The sequence below is a fragment of the Callospermophilus lateralis genome, chromosome 9 (assembly GCF_048772815.1).
Source record: "Callospermophilus lateralis isolate mCalLat2 chromosome 9, mCalLat2.hap1, whole genome shotgun sequence".
In the NCBI taxonomy this organism is placed as follows: Eukaryota; Metazoa; Chordata; class Mammalia; order Rodentia; family Sciuridae; genus Callospermophilus; species Callospermophilus lateralis.
Window position 1 is genome coordinate 38331381 of NC_135313.1, and position 20191 is coordinate 38351571.

The window sequence follows — 20191 nt, forward strand, 5'->3', positions numbered from 1 at the left end:
TAAGCCCCAATCATTAAATTTTGGTAACACTCGGAAATTCACTCTGTCACTTATTACAAAGGCATCTTCTAGGTCATCAGCCCCAACTCACTGTAGTTCTGGCATCTATGAAGTACAAAAGTTGAATGAGATTAACTAAGCAATCTAGAGCTCTTTTTAAAGAAAAAACATGAAAAAGAAAGAAAAATTAAGAGCCAAGAATCATCCTAGATATGTATATTATAGAGAAAAAAAAATGTAGCTAGAGTAAACAAAATAATAGTTTAAAGTGTAGCTAAACAAAATAATAGTTTATTGAATTAAGATTTGTAGAGTCTTAGGCTTGGTATTCACATTTTTCCATAATAAAAACACAGTGGAACCCAAGAAAGGAGTCTGATTCTTTCTGCTGTCCAGCATTCTCCCTGCATGAACCCTCTCTTCTAAATAGCTCCATAGCGCTTTCAGCCTGGTTTGACTTTACTGAATACAAGCTGTTCCTCTTCACTGGCAAGCTTTTCTCTTCTCAGTCTGGCAGAAAAGATCTCCTTTTCAAAGCCCAGGACAAGTTCTCCTTCCTTGAAACATTTCAGCTCTGCTGTGGAGTCTCAGTCTCATGATCTAGCCTAGTATTTCTCAATCTCATTAGAGCTAGAAAAGGGGGAATTTAATATTACATAACCCAAGGCCCTACATGCCACCTTTGCAGACATTAATTTGGTGATTTATCATGTAAGGTACCTCTTTTTTTTTTCTTTGTACTGTTTTGGCTATTTGATTTCTGTGCTTTAGTTTGATTTTTGAAGTTTTTAAAACCTTATTTTCCAATTAGATTATAAGATCCTTGCAAAGAGGGATCTTATGAGACTCATTATTTCTCCCTCTGACTACTCAAACATCTAGAATAGTACTTTGCATAGTGTACTTGTTAATTCGAAAATAAATTATCAGCTATTCTCGGTTTCTCCTGTCTTTTAAAGCTGTCATTTCTTTTAAAGTTCTAAAGGCTACAACTACACAACCTTTCGAGTATGACATTACAAACGTTGCTTATGTGGAGAATCCAGTTTTACATGATTAACGTTAAACTGAAGATTTAGTCCTTTCCCCAACATGAGCACTCTGTTCTCAGTCACATAGAAGATATCAAAATTATACAAGTGTGGATTCGGTGTGTTTGTTTATTATGAGATCCACAAAGTCATCCATGGTCTAGAGAATCTCGCGTAAGACCTTTTAGTTAATGAAATTGCAGAAATGAGCTCCTTGATGGTCTAATTAAAGATCTTACTGATTTTGGACTTTAAATCAAAGCAAATAAACAAGCTAAATTCTTACTCTTTTGCTAGCCAAAAGATAAAGCAAACACTATTTTCTCTAATCTCTACCACCTCCAGCCGCTGTACATGTCCACAAAGGCTTGCTTATACACACACACACACACACTCAGACAGATTTAGTTTATATCTGTTCCTCTGGAAATACCCCAATCCCCACATAAGAGAAAGAAAAAGGAGGAAACTCAAGTTTTCCACTTTTTCTCTGAGCTTCACATTAGCATTTAAAATAATTAATGTATCTTTCAATCTCCCCATGGGAGAGGTTGGATGCTTTAATCTCTACCTGAACAGAGCATTGTCATTATTCTTTAATGACTTGACAGAACCTTAACAGACCCCAACAGAAGGGAGGCTCCAGGCTCCAGATGGCAACTTCCCAGTTTTATTTTTTATTTTCTTTTTTAATCTTAAGTCTCTAATCTTCTGAAGATTGCTGAAGATTTTATAATGGAGTAACACCCAGGGTCCTCAGTTAAGCATAATTTTCTTCTAACATAGATCTCACATGATAATCCCTTACTAAGAAATTGTCTGATAGGCCTTGGAATATGTTTCTATTTCTTTACATTTGATAAATGTGATTATGGAAAGCATATGTAATCAGGACAAGTAGAAGGAAACAGGAATTTAAATCAATGAGCTAATGCCAGAGTGTATGTCACAGTGTACTTTCATTTTCCAAAAAGTTTTTGGTAGTTAAGCACTTTGCTTTATCATAATGACCTAAAGGGGAAGTTTGTATATGTGAGAGAACATTCTGTTTCATGTAGTTAAAAACTGCATTGTAAGGACCATTCCCATAAGTAGCAGGAATGGAACACAGCTGGAGTTTAATCTCACATTTCAGTGATATTTTTAATAACAGATTGCCTTAACTTTCTGCACTACAACAAAATGCCTGAGATAATTAACTTATAAAGAGAAGAGGTTTATTATTGTTCATGGTCCAGTCCATGATCAGGAGGACCTGTTGACTTCAGGCCTTTGGTGGACAAGCCAGATGGCAGTGTTGGGGAGTATAAATTGGAGTAAAACTGCTTACCTTCTGGCCAGGAGGCAAAAGAGAGAGAAAGGGGCCAGAGTCCCACAATCCCCTTCTGGTGCACAATCCCAGTGACCTAAGGACCTCTCATAAGGTACCTTCTTCTATAGGACCACAGTACCTCTCAACAGCATCTTCCTGAAGACTAGCCCTTTAACACATAGTCCTTTGGTGGACATTCAAACTATAACACAGACTTATTTATGTGTGGAATAGAGCCACTGGGTAATGTGTATCTTGCAGGTGATTATAGATCATCTGCTCTTGCCTTAAGCAAGGATTACCAACACCAACAGAGTTTTCTACACATTCTTCTTCCTCTGTGGCATATCCACTTAAAAGAAATAACCCTTCATATTTCTGTCCACAAATTAATGAGGAAATAAAGGACAGCCTTGGAGACTGAAGTAGGTATGCCTCCTTATTTTGTATTTTTCTTCTTTTGTGTGTGATTCTCCCCAAACCAGAAAATAGCAAGCTGTTTGATAATTTGCATTCATATATAGCTTCCTCTTCCTTGAGACTCCACTTGGGTATCTTTTCCTGTAGAATGGCTGAGAGTTTCCATGCAATAGAATATGGCTTTTATTTCAACTCTGTATTGAAATCACTCCTCTATCTGTCATGCAAATGTGAATGGTACCAAGTTATTGTTCCTTTGTACCCCCTGGTTCTCATTTTTTAATTTTGAAAGAGATTTATTTCCTTAATTAGAAAAATCAGCATCCAAATTTGCTACCACCTCTGTCAAATGAGAAATGTCCCCTTGGACTGTTATATCCTACTCCTGGTTCTCACTGGAAGGCAGTAATCATACCAGCATATTTGAATGCTATGTCATAAAAAAACAAGAGATAAAGTAAAAAGTTCCAGTACTGTATCCAAATAAAATATATTCATTTAAAAACTTTTAATAGGAGCTGGGTTGTGGCTCTATAGTAGATGCTTACCTAGCATGTGTGAGGCACTGGGTTGGATCTTTAGCACCACATAAAAGTAAATAAAAAATAAAGGCATTGTGTCCATTTACAACTAAAAATATTTAAAATTTTTTAAATAATGTTTTATAGGTGAATTTTATGAAAACAAATTCAGTAAAATTTTTAATTTTGGTGTTTGTATAATATTCTGTTATGATAAAGTATCTAAATGTCATAACCCTGAGTTAAGAATTGAGACATTCCCCTCTTAATGTGATTATTAAGTCTAGCCACTAAATCTAATCCCTGCATGTCTTGCTCTCCTCAGGAGTCAGTGATAATTATTTTGGGCACCAGGCTGATTCCTCTTTGAGCACTTCCTATAGAAATTCCCTTGCCATAAGAATGTGGTCTGTGCCTGGGATGATGGAGTACACCTATAATCCCAGCAGCTCTGAGGCAAGAGGATCACAAGTCCAGAGCCAGCCTCAGGAACTTAGTGAGATCCTAAGCAACTTAGTGAGACCCTGTCTCAAAATAAAAATAAAATGAAAAGGGCTGGATATTGCTCAGTGGTTAAGTGCTGCTGAGTTCAGTCCCTGGTACAAAAAAAAAAAAAAAAAAAAGAATGTGATCTGTGACACTTTTGTTCATTCTGGGTAAATCAGCCCATTTAATATTTTAAGTTTTAGTAAATCAGAAAATTGGAAGTCCAAAACACCCTGAGCCAGAAAAGGCAAATGTACGTGTGTCTCTGGATTCCCTAGACTGCAACTAAACTCGGACTCTGACCTCTAAGTTCACATCGTCCTATTTTTAGAGCCCTGCATGTTTGAAAATTATTTTGAAATTATTAAACAATACAGAATCTTATGGAATTAAAAAGATAAGATTTTCAAAAGCTGATTTATACAAAACAAACCCCAGTTTTCAAAATATCTAACCCATTTCTCAAGTAGAGATTTTATAGCAAGTGAATTTTTCTATGTTTATGATCGAGCTAGAAATATTAATATCAGTTAAAATCTGAACTTTTTGTTCTAAGCAGCATGAATTTATCTCTGCTGGCCTGATGTGCTTTCTTGTTGGGACCTGTTTAGCTTTGAGTCCTCCTCTAATTTGTTTACTGCTCGCTCGGATGTCTGGCAATCTTCTGTTTTTATTGTAGTAAAGTTAAATCTAGAATAGAACTGTTGTTTTCCTAAGTTGTAGGCCATTTGCTTGGGCATAATTGTTAAATTTTTAAAATACCCAGTTAAAATAACCTATAGAGACCACATAGTGATGACCATCATGAAATCTTGCTAGAAGTCTCTCACTGAAGACCAGACATCCTGGCTCTTAGAAAGTGGCAAGGAATTCATCTTAAGAGTTCAGACAATCCTGGGTTGGAATTCTAGCTCTGTAGTTTGCTCATCATTGGAAGGTGACATTGAATGAGGCATTTAACAACCCCCTAAGTTGTTACCCTAAAATTGGGGCTGAGAATTTCTAACCTGCTATGTTCTTTTGAAGATTAAATGAGATAATTAATACTTGCTATTCAGTGGTATTCATAGCACTTGGTACTGTAAGCACAGTAAGCATATAATAAATTGAAACTAATATATTAGTAATCTGCATTTCATTTTTTGATTGTATCACAAGGGCTCGATTTAAAGTAATTTGCCACTGAACTTTCTGTAATTCTCAAAACCACCAGCCTTGAGACTAAGCATACCTATAAATGGCACTATGTGTTTCTGTACCTATAACTGAAGTGCAGTCAGGATCTCCTTAGTTCTGTGATTAACTTCCGTGTAGGTGACTTTCTAGTTCTATTTTCACAGTTTCATATAGGGAGTTTTTCTCTAGAATCTTTTACACATATACAATGAAACCAGTCTTGATTGCTCATGCGTAGAAGGCTAAGCAAGAATCAGAAGAAATTAAAATGAGGACCATGTAACATGTAATGAGGACCAAGTATCATGACAATATCATTAACATAACAGTTCAAAGCCAGCCAAAGTTCCAGTATTGTATCCAAATAATGAAATGTTTTCATAAGCAGCTCATTTTCTTGTAGATCTAGTGAGAGGTTTGGGAATTTATTTCCTAAGACAGTAAGAAAAAGATTCTTAGAACCAATTATCTATTCTGTGACTTCTGTAAAAAAGAATAACTCTACCCATGTTTTATTTAAATGGATATACTAATTTATAGATGGGTCTACGCTTTTGACATATGCATATTCTAATTTTTATATCTTCTATTCATAAAATCTCATGACTCTTAACTTTAACACAATTATCCAATCACCTAAGATTAAAAAAAAAAGACACAAAGCAAGAATTCTATTAGTCAAAATTAGTTTAGAGTATCACAACCAGGTATTTATTTAATTGTGTCCCTATAAATATGGTTTCTTCATTCAACCTTGAAAAATTCCACAAATTACAAAAATGTCCACCCACTAGATATTTCTCTAAAACATTGTGTTTTCTTGCTAACAAATGATTCAATTAAGGATTTTCAAAATTGTTTTCTTAAATTAGGAATGACTCTGTTTCAGATATATCTGTTTCACTGTGGATTTTTGTTATATCCTGCTGCATTTATCAAGAAAATAGTTTATTGTCTTCCTTAAGTAGCCCATCAGCCATGAACCATCTGTGAACAAAAGCAAAATATCAGTACTGAATTCAACCTCAAAGCTTTTCCCAAATCCAAAAGAATATTATATCTATTTCTAAAATCATAGAGAATAATTATCATTTTATAATAGCACAAATGGTTTCTAGTGAAATCTGTTGTTTACATAAATTAATCACCCAGCTATTAATGAATCAGGAGGTTTTTTTAAAAATAAAATAAGCATCCCGTCTCTGTAAAATGTATTTTTTTCTCTATCAGTGGATTTAAATAGTAAAGCAAATTATTTTCACAAAAAATTAACTTTGAATAACCAATGCTAAAATTAAAATTACCTTGTTTGATATTCAGTGTCCTGCATACAAATGGCTTTTTCTGATATATCCCATTGAATCATTTCCTTAGTGGGGAGAGCACATTTTACTGAAGACAATCTTGTGGACCCTCGAGGCATCCTATCTGTCTGCTTTTTATAATTTTTGATAGACATAGTTAATGGTACTATCTGCAGTTAAAATGTCTCAAAACATCTTGTGTTTTCTACCCTATCCATTGTTATATACTTACATTATAAATAGTATGCCATGAAATCAGGGTCTACATCTTATTCATCTTTTTAACCCTTACAGGACTTCTTGTCTTACATTGCATAGAATGGATGTTTGATAAACATTTATTAAATCTATCAATTTCATAGAACATATATTTGGAACTTAATGATAGTATCTGAAATTTTATCTTAAGAGATAAGCAGCTACATTTCCATTAGTCCAATTAACATAAAGATTCATCTTTTTATTACAATAATTTGCCTATTTTGTATATTCTAATGTGTCATTTAGATCTTAGAAAATAACAGCTTAGCAATTATTTTGATAATGGCTAGATTTTCTTAGCATATAGGATTATTCTTGAGGCTTGAGATGAAATTTTGAATTATGTTCTCAACTTTTAAAATTAGTTCGGATTTTGATTACAATTATATTTTATTTCTAAGTAATTTGTATACAATAAAATATGTACAGTTATCCCTTTTTAAATTTCATATTTATATTATTATTTTTTCATGTATTCAATTCTTTCATTTCTTGCAATAAACCTTTTTGTTCTTTTCACATAGGGAACTGTATTTTTCTTTTTAGGCTTTCCCAAAGTATTTTATATCTTTGTTTCTGTTGTGGTAGATTTTTTTTATCTTCTAAATTATAACTGCCAAAATATGGGAAACTACTAGTTTTTCTGAAATTGGTACTGCTCATTATTTTCCCTCTGCCATGGCATTTTATATCACTTTCGGAAAATACAGCTATCCTTACCTCTCCCTTTTCATTCTGTTTAACTTGCTTGTCCATTCTGAGTGCTTCATAGTAAGCATTTTTGTGGGATTTTTTTGTATATTTAAAAAAAATGCATGGAATTATAATATATCTTCAATTCCTGAATATATTTTTATTAAAATACTTGTTATCAAATACATAATAAAATATTATAATTCATAAGAAAATATAAACCATAGTTATATATCCTGTATATCTAGATGTTAATTCCTCAAAATAATGATAGGCTTAGGGTTTAAGTTGTTAGAATGCCTTAAGATAGATTCATTATAACTAGGTGTTTTTGTGCATAATAATGAATCTCTCTCTCTCTCTCTCTCTCTCTCTCTCTCTCTCTTTTTCCAGTACTAACGATTAAATACAGAGGTACTCTATCACTGAGCTACATCTCCAATCTTCAGGAAATTTTTTTTAAAAAAATTTTTGAGATAGGGTTTCCTTGTTTCCCAGGCTGGTCTAGGATTTGTGATCCTTCTGCCTCAGCTCCCAAGTAGCTGGGATTACAGGCATGTGCTGTTGTACCAGGCATAACAAAACTTCTTTTACAAAGTTCAAAATTGTTTTGCTTCACAGTAGTCCCCCACTTAAGAGTGGATGTGTGTAATCACACATATAACCGAACCTTAGTCACTTTTTTTTTCATATAAATATACATAGCTATGGAAAAGTTTAATTTATAAATTAGGCACAGTAAGAAGTTAACAATAGCATCATAAAATAGAAAAATTATAACAATATGCTATAATAAAAGTTATTTAAACCTTATGAATATTTTATTTCTAGAATTTTCCATTCAATATTTTTGGACTAAAGAAAACAGAGATAACTAAAACTGCAGAAGGTGAAACCATAGCTAAGGGGAACCACTGTATATGGATTGCTTTATTGGTAGTCATAGTTTCCATCATCTTTTGAATTATGAGGAATGTAAACCCTTCATATGGATTATCTCTGTGCTTCTCATCGAATTTTTTCTTGTTTTATGGAGAGGCCAGTGTCTTATCTACTATATATCATAGAAGTACTCAATAAATATTTGTGGAATGAACTCCATAATTAGAATGGCTTTCCCATAACAAACAGAAAAAAGAGTGGGTCATCAGAAATCTAGCCTGACTGTTTTCAATAGGTATTACTGTCAGTAGAGAAAAGAATAAACACTTAGGAAGCCTGCCTAATAATATATTCAATAATTAAAAATTTCTCAGAGCTTACAATATAATAGGCTCTATGCTAAATATTTTATTTGCATTCTATAATTATTCTTATTTTATAATAAAAAAGCAAGCAAAAAGAGTCAAGTAATTCTTAGTTCTTAGCCTGGAGATAATTTATATCAATTTATGATACATTTTGCTCATAAGCATGTTGAGAATTCATTTCACTTCTGTGTCTCCATAAGAATCACCTAGACCATATGCACCTAAACCTCCAAATCTATCCTTTGTAATGGGAGGTAGAAAGAAAAGTTGACCTTTCTACTGCTTTGCTCCATCCAGGAAGTCACACAACACCCTGTGACTCTAATAGGGAGTATGAACATCAGTGCTATCTTTCCTTTTGTGTCAGTATATCTTTGAGGAAGCCGAGGGTACTTCTCTAAAATTACCCTCAGGCAGTTTTAAAAGCATATGTACTGGAGACTGTGTCACTAAACTGTTTCTGCAGGAACCCAAGTGTGCAGAGTTTACAATCCAGAGAGTTTTGCGGTTTAGAGCTCTGCTGCGTCTAGTTGTTTTTAAACACGTGCTGTCCTTAACTTCACCAGAATGTTGGTTGGCTTCAGTGAGAATATTTTCTGTGGGAATTTTAGTCTTGAGTCTTTGCTGTCCTCAAATGATCTTCTGCCAGAGTTGATCTTCTGGGGGTGATCCTGTGCGCTAGAGGAAGTGGTTAGGAGGCCTAAACATTGTGATTCTGAGACAGCACTAACTAAGGAATTTTTCCTGAAGCTGTCACTACACAGCTTAGCATTTTGACCACCTAGTTGTGGGTTTTCCTACTAAGAGATTACCTTTTTTAAAATAAATAAATAAATCAATCGCCTCTTCACCTGTCTTTGCAATCTCCCCAGTGGATTCTGGTTTAGTAAATAATCTGACATCAGCTTTCTGATTCTTTTTTTGTTTCCCTGCCGAAGCAAAATATGATAGCAAGATTGTTTATTCCAAACGCAAGTGGACTGTCAGAAGCCAGATATGTTATTTTGGTGTTAACTGCTCATGTGCCTAGTTTGTATCGTATGAAGAACTCATTGTGTGCCTATCACAGTGCTAGGTATCTAGGGAGCACAAAGATAGAAGAGGAAGGGCTTTTGCTCTGAGAAATGCGAATTTCTAAAGGAACTTATAATCTTCACTATAAACCACTAAGAATGAATAGAATTTCTTCCTGCCACAGAGTCCCTAACTCTATATATTAACAAAATAAACTTGAATAAATAAATGTATTAAAGTAATATTCAGACATCCCCCTAATCACTATCAGACATATTTTTAGCAACATTTCTCAAACCAATTATGCAAATTTCAAACACTGAGTGGACTCAGAAATTCATAGCAGTCAATCTGTTATTTTTCCATCTAAAAGGAAAAGAAATGTTACCGAACTATCAAGTAGACTTTCCCTAGTTTATTTTAAAAGAAATTTAAATGTGTACAAATGTAAATTATGGGAAAACTTCTTATGCTTATGGTTTTTATAGATTATAAACCTAAAGATAAATTAAATAAAAACTAAGAAAATTAGTAACATTTGAACAAACGAGTAATATAAGAAGTTTTTTTTTCGCCTTCCAGAAACCAAATCACCAATGTTGAGACCATCGTCAGTGGAAAGACAATCTGTGCTTTTTGTGCAATTTGTGTTTGAATTGATTTTTCTGGTTTTACTTCTACTAGTCTTTCACATGTATCCTTAGCATTATCACAATAATCATTTTTCCTTCTTAACAAAAAACACGTTTATATCTACTGATTCATTGTTTTATTAAGCCAAATTATTTAATTATATATCCCCAGATAAAATATTGAAGAAGAAAGATATCACTGAATGCACCCTTGGATGAGTGGATTCTACCACCCACAAGTTTTCTATTTGCAAACTACTGTAAAGCTTTTGTTCTTAGAATAAGCCGTGACATCTTTGATGCATTATTTAGCATAAATGCATAATTTACTTTTAAAATCCATCTCTTCTATTTTCTCTCTAGCCCATGGCAACTTGCATGACTTAGCCTCACTTGATCATTTTCTTGACGCAAATTAATGCTGCAAGAGAAAAGTTTTGTCTTTGTAATTGGTAAGAAAATTGTGCATGAGCAACAAACTGTGGCTGTCATATTTAACAACAAGGCCCTGCTGACCTAAGAGCACAGCCAGTCCTGCTCACTAGTACTTTTAAAAGTTCATCTCAGATTGCTTGGCACCAAGTGCCTTGTAACTGCAGACCTGGGACTGCAGACATTCGTCATGAATGTCATCCTTATTATTTGAAATATGCTTCTATCATTTTAGCTCATTTGAGCACCAAAGTGAAAATACAAAATTTAAAAATGATGGAAAACTCCAGATCATGTCTACAGATTTCTAGTAGACGAGGACACCAGTTTGAGAAACACTAGTCTAGAATATTAGGCAAATATCTGATAACCAAGGAACAGTTCCTTTTTCTTTCTCAGAAAAGAGGTGACATTTCTGAGATGTCTGCTGACTTCTCTTTCTCCTTCAGCCTTGATATGCTCTTGACCAGAGTTAACCAATATCTTGCTTCTACATAAAAGGACTGTGTAGACTAGGCACAGGTGTAAGGCCAAAACAGAGTTCCCTTAAGTGAACAGAACCATTGACATAATTTCACACAGTACCAGAATTGACATTGACTTTCTCTCTTCTGCTGCACCATAAGCTCCTTGACAAGTGACTTTGTCCTACTCCCTTGGGATTCCCAGTGTGTGAGACCATGCCTGGCAAACAGGAGGTGCTCTGGAAAGGTTTGCTGTAAGAGCACATAAATATTCATGAAAGAAAGAACTCAGTACATCAGATGACATGTTCCCGTTTCTGCTCCTGGAAGCATATGACACATGGCTCATAATTATGGGTCAGATTAGTTGGCCTGGAGGAAACTAGTCTCTGCCTGTCTCTGGCATGTTCTTGCCTGAAGAATCACACTAGTTGCCCACTGCCTAGTGGTTAATATCTGGAAAGTGATGAAATATTTCCCATTTGGCATACTTCCTCTGAGGCCTTCCCCCTTTCCTTTCCTCATCTTATCATCCCTGTGACTCAGATGAGCTGTGCTGGTTTTCTTATTCACAGGAAACTTACAGGCCACAGTCCAGAACATAGGCTCTTTATCATTCATCACTCGACCCGTTCATACAGTTCCAGTTAAGTCAGAACGAATGCTCATGCTCTTTGGTTTTTGGTTTTGTTCTATTTGCCTGACTTCATTGTGATGATAGGTCAAGCAGATAAACTGTGTATTTGTTGGAGATAACTTTTGATTCTTCAAGATCAAAGCATATTGTTATTGACCCTTATACAAGTACTGCTTTGGTTAAGTAATTATTCATTTTTTTCCAAGATAATTATTTTTCTAACTTAGCCTTTTTGAGTCAGTGTTTAGATTTCTTATCAGAAAACCATTCACCACATAATGGACATAGGTTTCCATCACATGCTCCAGACCACTTGAGGGAAAATGTCTTTCCTGATTCAAGCCTTCATGCTAAAGTAGTCTCAGCTGGGAGGCTGCACTTCTGAGCAGTTTTTTCTTTTCTTTTCTTTTCTTTTTTTAACCAGAGATTAAACTCAGGGATGCTTAACCACTGAGCCATATCTGCCACGCTTTAAAAAACTTTCTCATTAAGTTGCTTAGGGTCTCACTAAATTGCTGAGGCTGGCTTTGAACTTGTGATCCTCCTGCCTCAGCCTCCTAAGGCATAGGGATTATAGGGGTGTGCCACTGTGCCTGGCATGAGCAGTTATTTTATGCACCTCTCCATCATTCATTTCTTCAGTTTTTTCTTTAAAAAATGGTAGTTACTGGTAATAAAGGACAGAAAAGAAAATTTGGTAATATTAAAGATTAGATGCTTTGTATATTAACATTATGTAAAATGGATCTAGCCACAAGAAATGAAGAAGTAAGCTCTAGGTCACATCTCTTAATCTGTGTAGCTAAGGGCAAACCAATTTTGATGTAATGGGAAATTCTTGTCTGAATAATTAAGCCTTGCTGTCCACTTATTGCCTTCAAGTCTCTAGGCAATCTTAAGAGAATTTGGAACTTGTAAACCTAAAATGCATTGGAACTTTATGAAAATATCAAGTATAAAAATAAGATGTTCTGTAGATAAAAACTAAATCTCAATAAATACTTATATCAGAGACTGACTTTTCATTTTGTAGTAATCAAAATAGATTGTCCTTAGTGCTCAGAGTAAAATTGCAGATTTTCTTGGCCTCTCTGTTCCAATCAAATGGTATAGTTTTAGTATCACGGTTTTTTGTTTTTATTTTTTCCCTTATCTTACAAAAATGAACATGGTATGCTTTGAAATAGCATTAGGTAAGCAAGGAAGAGCAACTAGGAGAATTTTTAAAATTAAAATTGTGTTCTATATGAATACAATTTGTTATATATATACTTGTTATATACAAGTTGAAAGCTGTAACATGAAGATAACTTATGAAACAAACAAACAAAAAAAACTGGTGCTGTCACGTGTTCATAATAAAATAGTGCCTGAAATAACTCACACCATTGGGTTGGATATGTATAGGTATGTTACATGTTTGCCCATATACAAAAAAAAAATCTGTTTCATCAACTTTAGTAACTAAGTGTTTCTGTTTTTCACGGGTTCAAAAAAGCTATATGCATTTATATTGAAATTATAATGCATAGATACTATCTGCTTCCAGGTAGCAATGAGCTCCTCACACTTAACTTTAGGTCTATCCTTAGAATAGATGAATGATCTTAACAATCCCTTTTTAGAATAGCAGGGGATGAATGTGAATACTTACTTATGGAAGAGCAGGGGACCAGCCTAAAACTATTGCTTAGATTTTTACTCACAATGGCCTTCACTCACAGAGGGGACTGGTTTTAACGACTCCATGGTACTACTGTCTTCAGCAGCCCTTAGTCAACAAAATGTTCAAAGCAACAACATAATACCCTCCACATCCATGTTAGAACTAGGAGATGTTGATGTTCCCAATGTCCTCCGTGGGATGTGTATTCCTAGGGGATTACAGAGTAACTGCCACACAATAGGAGTCAAAATGTGCTCTGGCAATTATTTTAAAAATGTGCTTTACATTGAGTTACATCCCTAAAGCCTACCACATGTATTCTGAGCTTTTTTAATTTTTTTTTTCAATCTGAACAGGGAGAAGATCCAATTTATTCGAACTGAAGGGACCCCAGGATTGGTACGCCTTTCTAGTGATGCAGACCTTGTTATGTTGCTGAGGTATGTAACACGGTGAAGTAGACAGTTTCCTGATAGATACTAGGAAGCATTTTAGAAAATAATATGCCAATATTGATAGCCTAAACACGTCTTCTTTATCTTAAAATAGACTTAAGGAAATACATTGAAGATTTATGTCAGAAATTACATTTGTTTCCACAGAGATCTGTTTAATTTTGTTTTTACCCTCCTGGAAAAAGGATGTGGTATTTGAGAAGGGAAAGACTATAGAGATGAATGAATACAATGTCCTGGTCAGAATGGAATAGAAGAGTAACCAAAGAAGCTACATACGGCTTACCTCCTCAGGGCAGGACAGAGGTCATCTTTATGTTTTCTTTTTTTTTCTCAAAATGTGTTTTGTTTCTTTCTGCTGATTCAAGATATTACTTATTTACTTTGTGGTTTTATGAGTTTAGGTTTGGGAAATTGGATCAGAAAGTTGAAATTTGGTCCCTGGCACTCACTGCCAACTTGAAAGCCCTTTATAAAGTCGACCAGTTGTATTTTCTTTTGTGATGGTTAGATTGGCTTTGGTTTTTAAATTTTAGAGTAGTTCAGAAGGGAAACTGTCAAGTTTTCAAAAGACTTTCTCAGTTTTAATATCATCTCTCAAATGTAGGCAAGCCAGAGTAAAATAAAGGTCTGTTCTACCTAGTGGTTGGGAAACCCACCACAGAGGCCTCTGAAGAATTTAAGGGAATGTCATGCTGAGCCACTGAGGCGTTGTTTTATTTGTCCCTGAGTGCTAACAACCATTCATGTTTTTTATGATGATCTTGACTCTGGCCATTTCTAATTCTCCACTTGATGGTTGCTGTCTATGTTGCCATATTTCACACTGACCACTTGATTGTTGCCAAAAGCTTATCCCTTGTATTGTTGCCCAAAAGTTTTTTGTGTGGTTGAAGCATAACTCTAAAGGATGTCATCACTTTCCACAGCTACTTTTCTCCACTTGACCTTGAACAAAATCTGCAAGGAGGTGTCACTTCTCAGTTTAGGGATGGCCTGGCTCCTCTTCTGTGGTAAACTAAGCTAATTCTGAAAGCAGCATATAGTGCTTACATGGTCAGGAAGACTACTGGCCTGTTAACATCAGAGTGTGATCTTTCTTTCTTTCAGAGTTTGGTGACCAAATAGTTTTGTTACAAAATTCTGGCTAGAAAATAACTCTTTTGCTTCATTCTAGAAATCTATTTTTTTCATTTAAACCAAGAATTCTGCTTTTGGAATTAGTAAGAACTATTATAAAGCAAAAGTCATGAATATTTTTCAACTAACCTTAATTAAATAATCTCTAGATGGTTTAAGTTTACATATTTTACTACCCTAAAGTTTCAAATATTTGTACTTTGTTCTTTGATAAATACTGTAATTTGCATGAATTTCTATGTATTATGTGGTTGAATTCAACAGTATTTGAAAACTCTTGTATAAAGGGCAAGGTCACAATGTCCCCTGTTTTAGGAAAATACACAGGTTCTCTGAAGGTAATGATTATTTAGAGTGGTATGAAAAATCTACCTCTATTTAGTAGTTCCATTTTTGTTACATAAAAATGTTTTACTTCATTTGAGTGACCAAATGTATTTATTATTTTAATAATAGCACACAATGATACATGTGTTATACGTACCTGCTTGTAGTTTAATGATTATTAAAAATGTGGGTATTTTGTTTTTATCCTCAGTTCTTTATTTTTTACACCACTTTGGTATTGGATTTGCTTCAATCAGTGACTATGGACTCAAGCAGAGTATTTATTGTGTACATAGTGGAAGATTTTATGTTGGTTTTTGTATTTTGTCTGTTTCTTAAGAAGGGAAATCACCTCAGTACAAATGTACTTGATTTTCAGTGAGCCGAAATATAGAAATAATACAGCTTTATGACACTTTCAACTCAAAGTCAACCTGTGTAAAGTTACCATCTAACATGGCTATTATAAAACACAAGAATTTTTAAATGACCCATGGCATTTATTGTTGATTATTCAATTCTCTGTATCCTTTTAATAACTCAAGTCATGTAAAACTTATGCTTCTATCAGAACTCATACAGGAAATGATTAATCAATTTAGCTACATAAAATTGCAAAATTTATATAATAAAAGATACCACATATCAAGGGATAAAGAAAGGTAACAAACTGAAAGGATAAATTCACAGCACTAGAACAAAGAGATCGAGATCCTTACTACCTACACTGCTAGGTAGATGTCAGCACCATGATAGATGACGAATGCCCTTAGAATATTTTAAAAGAAGAAACCCAAAAGAAAAATGGAAAAAAGATAAAAAAAGGCATTTCATAGAAATTGGAGCACGAATAAATTCATGGAAAAATTCTTATAATCCTAAAAATGCAATTTCAAATAATGAGATACCATATCACAATAGAAGATCGTAAAACTCAAAAACTCTGATAATACCAAATGAGACATAGGAACTCTCATTTTACCTGGGTTTGGTGGGATTGTGGTTTCTTCAATCTCTTTGGAGTGCACATGGGTAATATTTTGTACAGTTGAAAAGCCATATGTGTGTTTACTGAGAAACTACTTTTAGGTATATGCTACATTTACACTTAAGAAACTCTTTTATACATATTCAAGGTGACACATAGAGGATAAAAGCATGTGCTTTGAAAAAAGTAAATATTTGTCCAAAGAGGTATAGAGAAATAAACTGATATGTTTATAGAATGGCCTGCTATATTTTAAACAAAAGGAATACACGAGATCCTTATGCATAGACATCAGAATTAGAACAATATTGTTGAATGAGAAAAAACAAATCAAGAATGCTATATACTTAGTTTATATAATTTTTAACAATGTAGGAGGCATTGTTCATCTATACATTCCTCTATATAGATATGTTTCAGAATACAAAACTATGGAAGAATACCTGTAAGTCATGGTGGTGGAGAACAAGGGACCTCTGAGGGATGGGCTGTTGTGAAGGACAGACTCTCCTACTTTCCTACTCATTGTGCAAAGGAGGCTTCCCCCACCTCTTTGACTAAAGTATGCATTTTGTTTCTTGTGGTTCTTCAGCTTATTTGAAGAAGAGATAATGTCATATGTGCCTCCACATGCCTTACTCCACCCCAGCTACTGTCAGTCCCCACGTGGCTCCCCCGTGTCATCTCCCCAGAACTCACCAGGTGAGTCCACTTACTGCTCATGTGAATTCTCTGAGGAGTATGCCCCAAAGTCAGATATTCTCTCCTTCCTAAAGGACTAGTGTAGGCATAAGGTACATGTTGTGTAGCATTTGTTGTCTCTTAAAAATAGCTTATTTCTGTGGGGATTCATTTTAGCAGAAAGATGATGAACAGGGGGATAAATGTTAGTAGTACGACATGCTTCCATAGAATTTATTCATTGTTATGTTATGTGGTGCCCTATACACCTTGGAAAATACTAGGTACAAAATACTATGTTAGTTTTGGGGATCTATAAAGTGCCAGTGGAAAATTGGAAAATAAAGTCTCCATTCTCAAGAAATATTATTGAATTTAAATTATTCAGTGTCATGGACTTAGATATTCTCCCCTTCAGTATTCACTAACTGTATTAGATAGGAAAAACAAAAAGAAAGCTGAATGGGCAGAAAGAGCATATTGATAGATAAATTCAGATTTGTAAACCCAAACTCTTTTGAAAATGAATGTGAATGAAGGAGGGAAGGAGTAAATGGATGGATGAATGAACGGTAGAAAATGAAACTTAACAAATGAGTCTTTTTTAAAAAAAGGAAGGTAGACATAATTCTGACAGAACATTGACTATATTTATCCTTATTATAGGCAATGAATTTTTCACACTTTAACAGCTATAAAATTTAAAACTGTTTCAATAGAAATTCAAACATCCAGGGTATCACTAAAAGCACTGTATGTTCTTTGATATATCACATGTGTTTTCACATATTGCTATGATAATGAAGCTGTAGCATAACTGAATACTGCAAACAGGAAGAGGTCTATTAATTTGCTCTCATAACACAGATTTATTGAGCATCCAACTATGATCCAAGCACTGAATTAAACCCTGGTGGTATACAGATGAATAATGCAGTCTGCCTTTGAAGGGTTCATGGAGGTGTAGTGAGTCAATAATGACTCTGAACTCTGTTGTTAGTCCTGTAATGAAGAGCTTGTATGGGAACGCAGATGTGGGAACAATTATTCCTTCAGTGTTGGGGGTGGGGTGTTTGGGGAAGGTGAGGATAACAGACATGAAGTCACCCTTAGATGCTGATGAATAGGAATCTGCCAAGTAGACCAAAGAAAGAACTTTCTAGTTAATGGGGAAGCATAACCTAAGGTGCAGGAGCAGGAAAAGCATTGTTAGGGGCAAATTAATAGTTACAAGTGAAGAGGAGGTCTGAAAGCTCAGGTTGGTAAGGTAGAGTAGGCCCAGTTGGTCAGTGAAGCCTTATCTCAATGAGAAATCCATGAGAAACCTCTGAAAACTTATAAACAGAAGAATAACAATAATATAGATTTGTTTGGTGACAGTATGGAGAATAGATGAGAGACTGGAGCCCAAGATACCATTTGGGAAGCTGTTACGTTAGCCTTGTGACACGATGAATAAAAGGGGCACGGGGTGAAGACATGGGAATAAATGCAGGGGTTATGTTGGATGCAGAGACAAGGACTTTGAGTCCAAACAGGGAAGAGTCAAGGTAGAATCGAAGGTCCTTACTACCTACATTGCTAGGTAGATGTCAGCACCATTTACCAAGAAGGGGAAATAGGTTGGACTGGAAGTGAGACGTGAAATGAATTTGGTTTGGGATGTATTCTGTTGAGCAATCTTTGGACCAGCAGCTGGAAATACACAAAGACATCTGGAAAAAATAGTCATGGAGGGAAGTAGAGGTTGATAGCCAGGAATTGAGTGTACTGGTGGTAACTGAAGCCCAGAGTGTAGTTTAGAGGAAGTAGGGAGGAATGCCAGTGAAAAGAAGAGAAAATAGTTGATGGTGACATGAGGGCTTAAGTGATGGGCTGAGGAGAGTAAAAGAAGGTGAGCCGATGGATTTGGGCATAGAATTAGGAAAGTCTTTTGAGGGGAGTCAGTTCACAGAGAAAAATGCTCAAAGGTTTCAAGAAGGATGAAGTCTGAGGAGAGACCATTAGATCTTAAAATTGTGAAGTTAAAAACGATCTCTGCTAAAGCGTCTATGAACTAATAAACTGGATTATGTCCAGTTATAGAATGATGCAGGATGTAAAGTAGAAGCCAGGAGTGTGGCACGCTGTTTTCACAAAGCATGAAGTTGATGAGAAAGGAAAGGCAGAGGAGAAAGTGAAGAAAGGGTCTTTGGGGTAGGGTAGTTGAGCATGTACATGGAGCAGTCACAGGGTGGGTGGAAGGAGAATGGTTTATTGAATGAGGCAAAAAGCAGCCATCACAACACAGGCCTTTGGGAAGGCAGGACACAGAAAGGAAGAGCAAGGGCCAACTCTGGAAGAGTTGGAGACAACTGTTCAGATGACACCAGGTGAGAGGAAATATTCTTGACACTACAGGTAAGTTCAAAGATATAGGGGGAAAAACAGATGGAATACACAGCTGACCTTAGTCATTTACCAGCTGTGTGACTTGAAGTAAATTCACCTCCTTCCCTGATCTCGAATATTTCTTTTTCTATAAAATGGACATAAGAATAGTCACTTTACCTCTGATGGTTATTTTTGGAAAAAGGCCTTTTGTGGTGCTGGAACTTAGCAGACCTCCAAGAAATGTTAATTTATCCTTTTTTGTTTTTCTTTCTGGAAATTTTCTTCCAAGAAGCATAGTTTGGCCATATATGAGTCATTCATAACTGGACCCATGTCTTACTGATTTGCAGAGCTGGCTGCTTAGGCATTTAGTCATTCAGGGAGGTCTTTTTTTAGTAAGAACCTATGCTAGGCTGGGCACAGTAGTACATACTCAGAATTCTAGCTACTAGGAAGGCTGAAGCAGTGGGATCACAAGTTCAAGGCTAGCCTCAGCCATTTATCAAGACCCTGTCTAAAAATAAAATTTAAATGTGAAAAAAAAAGTTGGGGGTGTGCTAGACCCTGGGAGGTTCAATCCTCAGTAACATACACACACACACATACACAAAAAAAAAAAAAAAAAAAAAAGAGAGAGAGATAGAGAAGAAAAGAAAAAACAAGCAAACAAACCTTTGCTAAAGTTTCATCTGATGTTTCATGGTTAAAGAAATGAAGCCATGTAGATTATCACTCATGCCATCAGGGTTTTCCATTAGGCTCTTTCTGAGGCCCATCCTTCCTCAGAAAAAGGTAGATCACCAGATTCTCTTAGGAGCCCTACAAAGTATGCTCTTAAAGACTGGCTGAACAGTCTTTGGTATTGTGCAAATATTTAAAATGGTGACCTTGTTTACTTCTTTATTTAGCATCCAAATGCACATGAGTA

At 35.2% G+C, this 20191-nt stretch overlaps 1 protein-coding gene across 4 annotated transcripts in view; it reads left to right on the forward strand.

The window, feature by feature from the left end:
* Window positions 1-20191, forward strand: part of Hecw2 (HECT, C2 and WW domain containing E3 ubiquitin protein ligase 2) — a 210027-nt gene that overhangs the window by 140133 nt on the left and 49703 nt on the right. For all 4 annotated transcript variants that reach the window (XM_076866774.2, XM_076866775.2, XM_076866776.2 and 1 more), the window contains 2 exons: window positions 13656-13739; window positions 16802-16911. In XM_076866774.2, the coding sequence (XP_076722889.2) occupies window positions 13656-13739; window positions 16802-16911 (194 nt within the window). The remainder of the gene's footprint in view (window positions 1-13655; window positions 13740-16801; window positions 16912-20191) is intronic.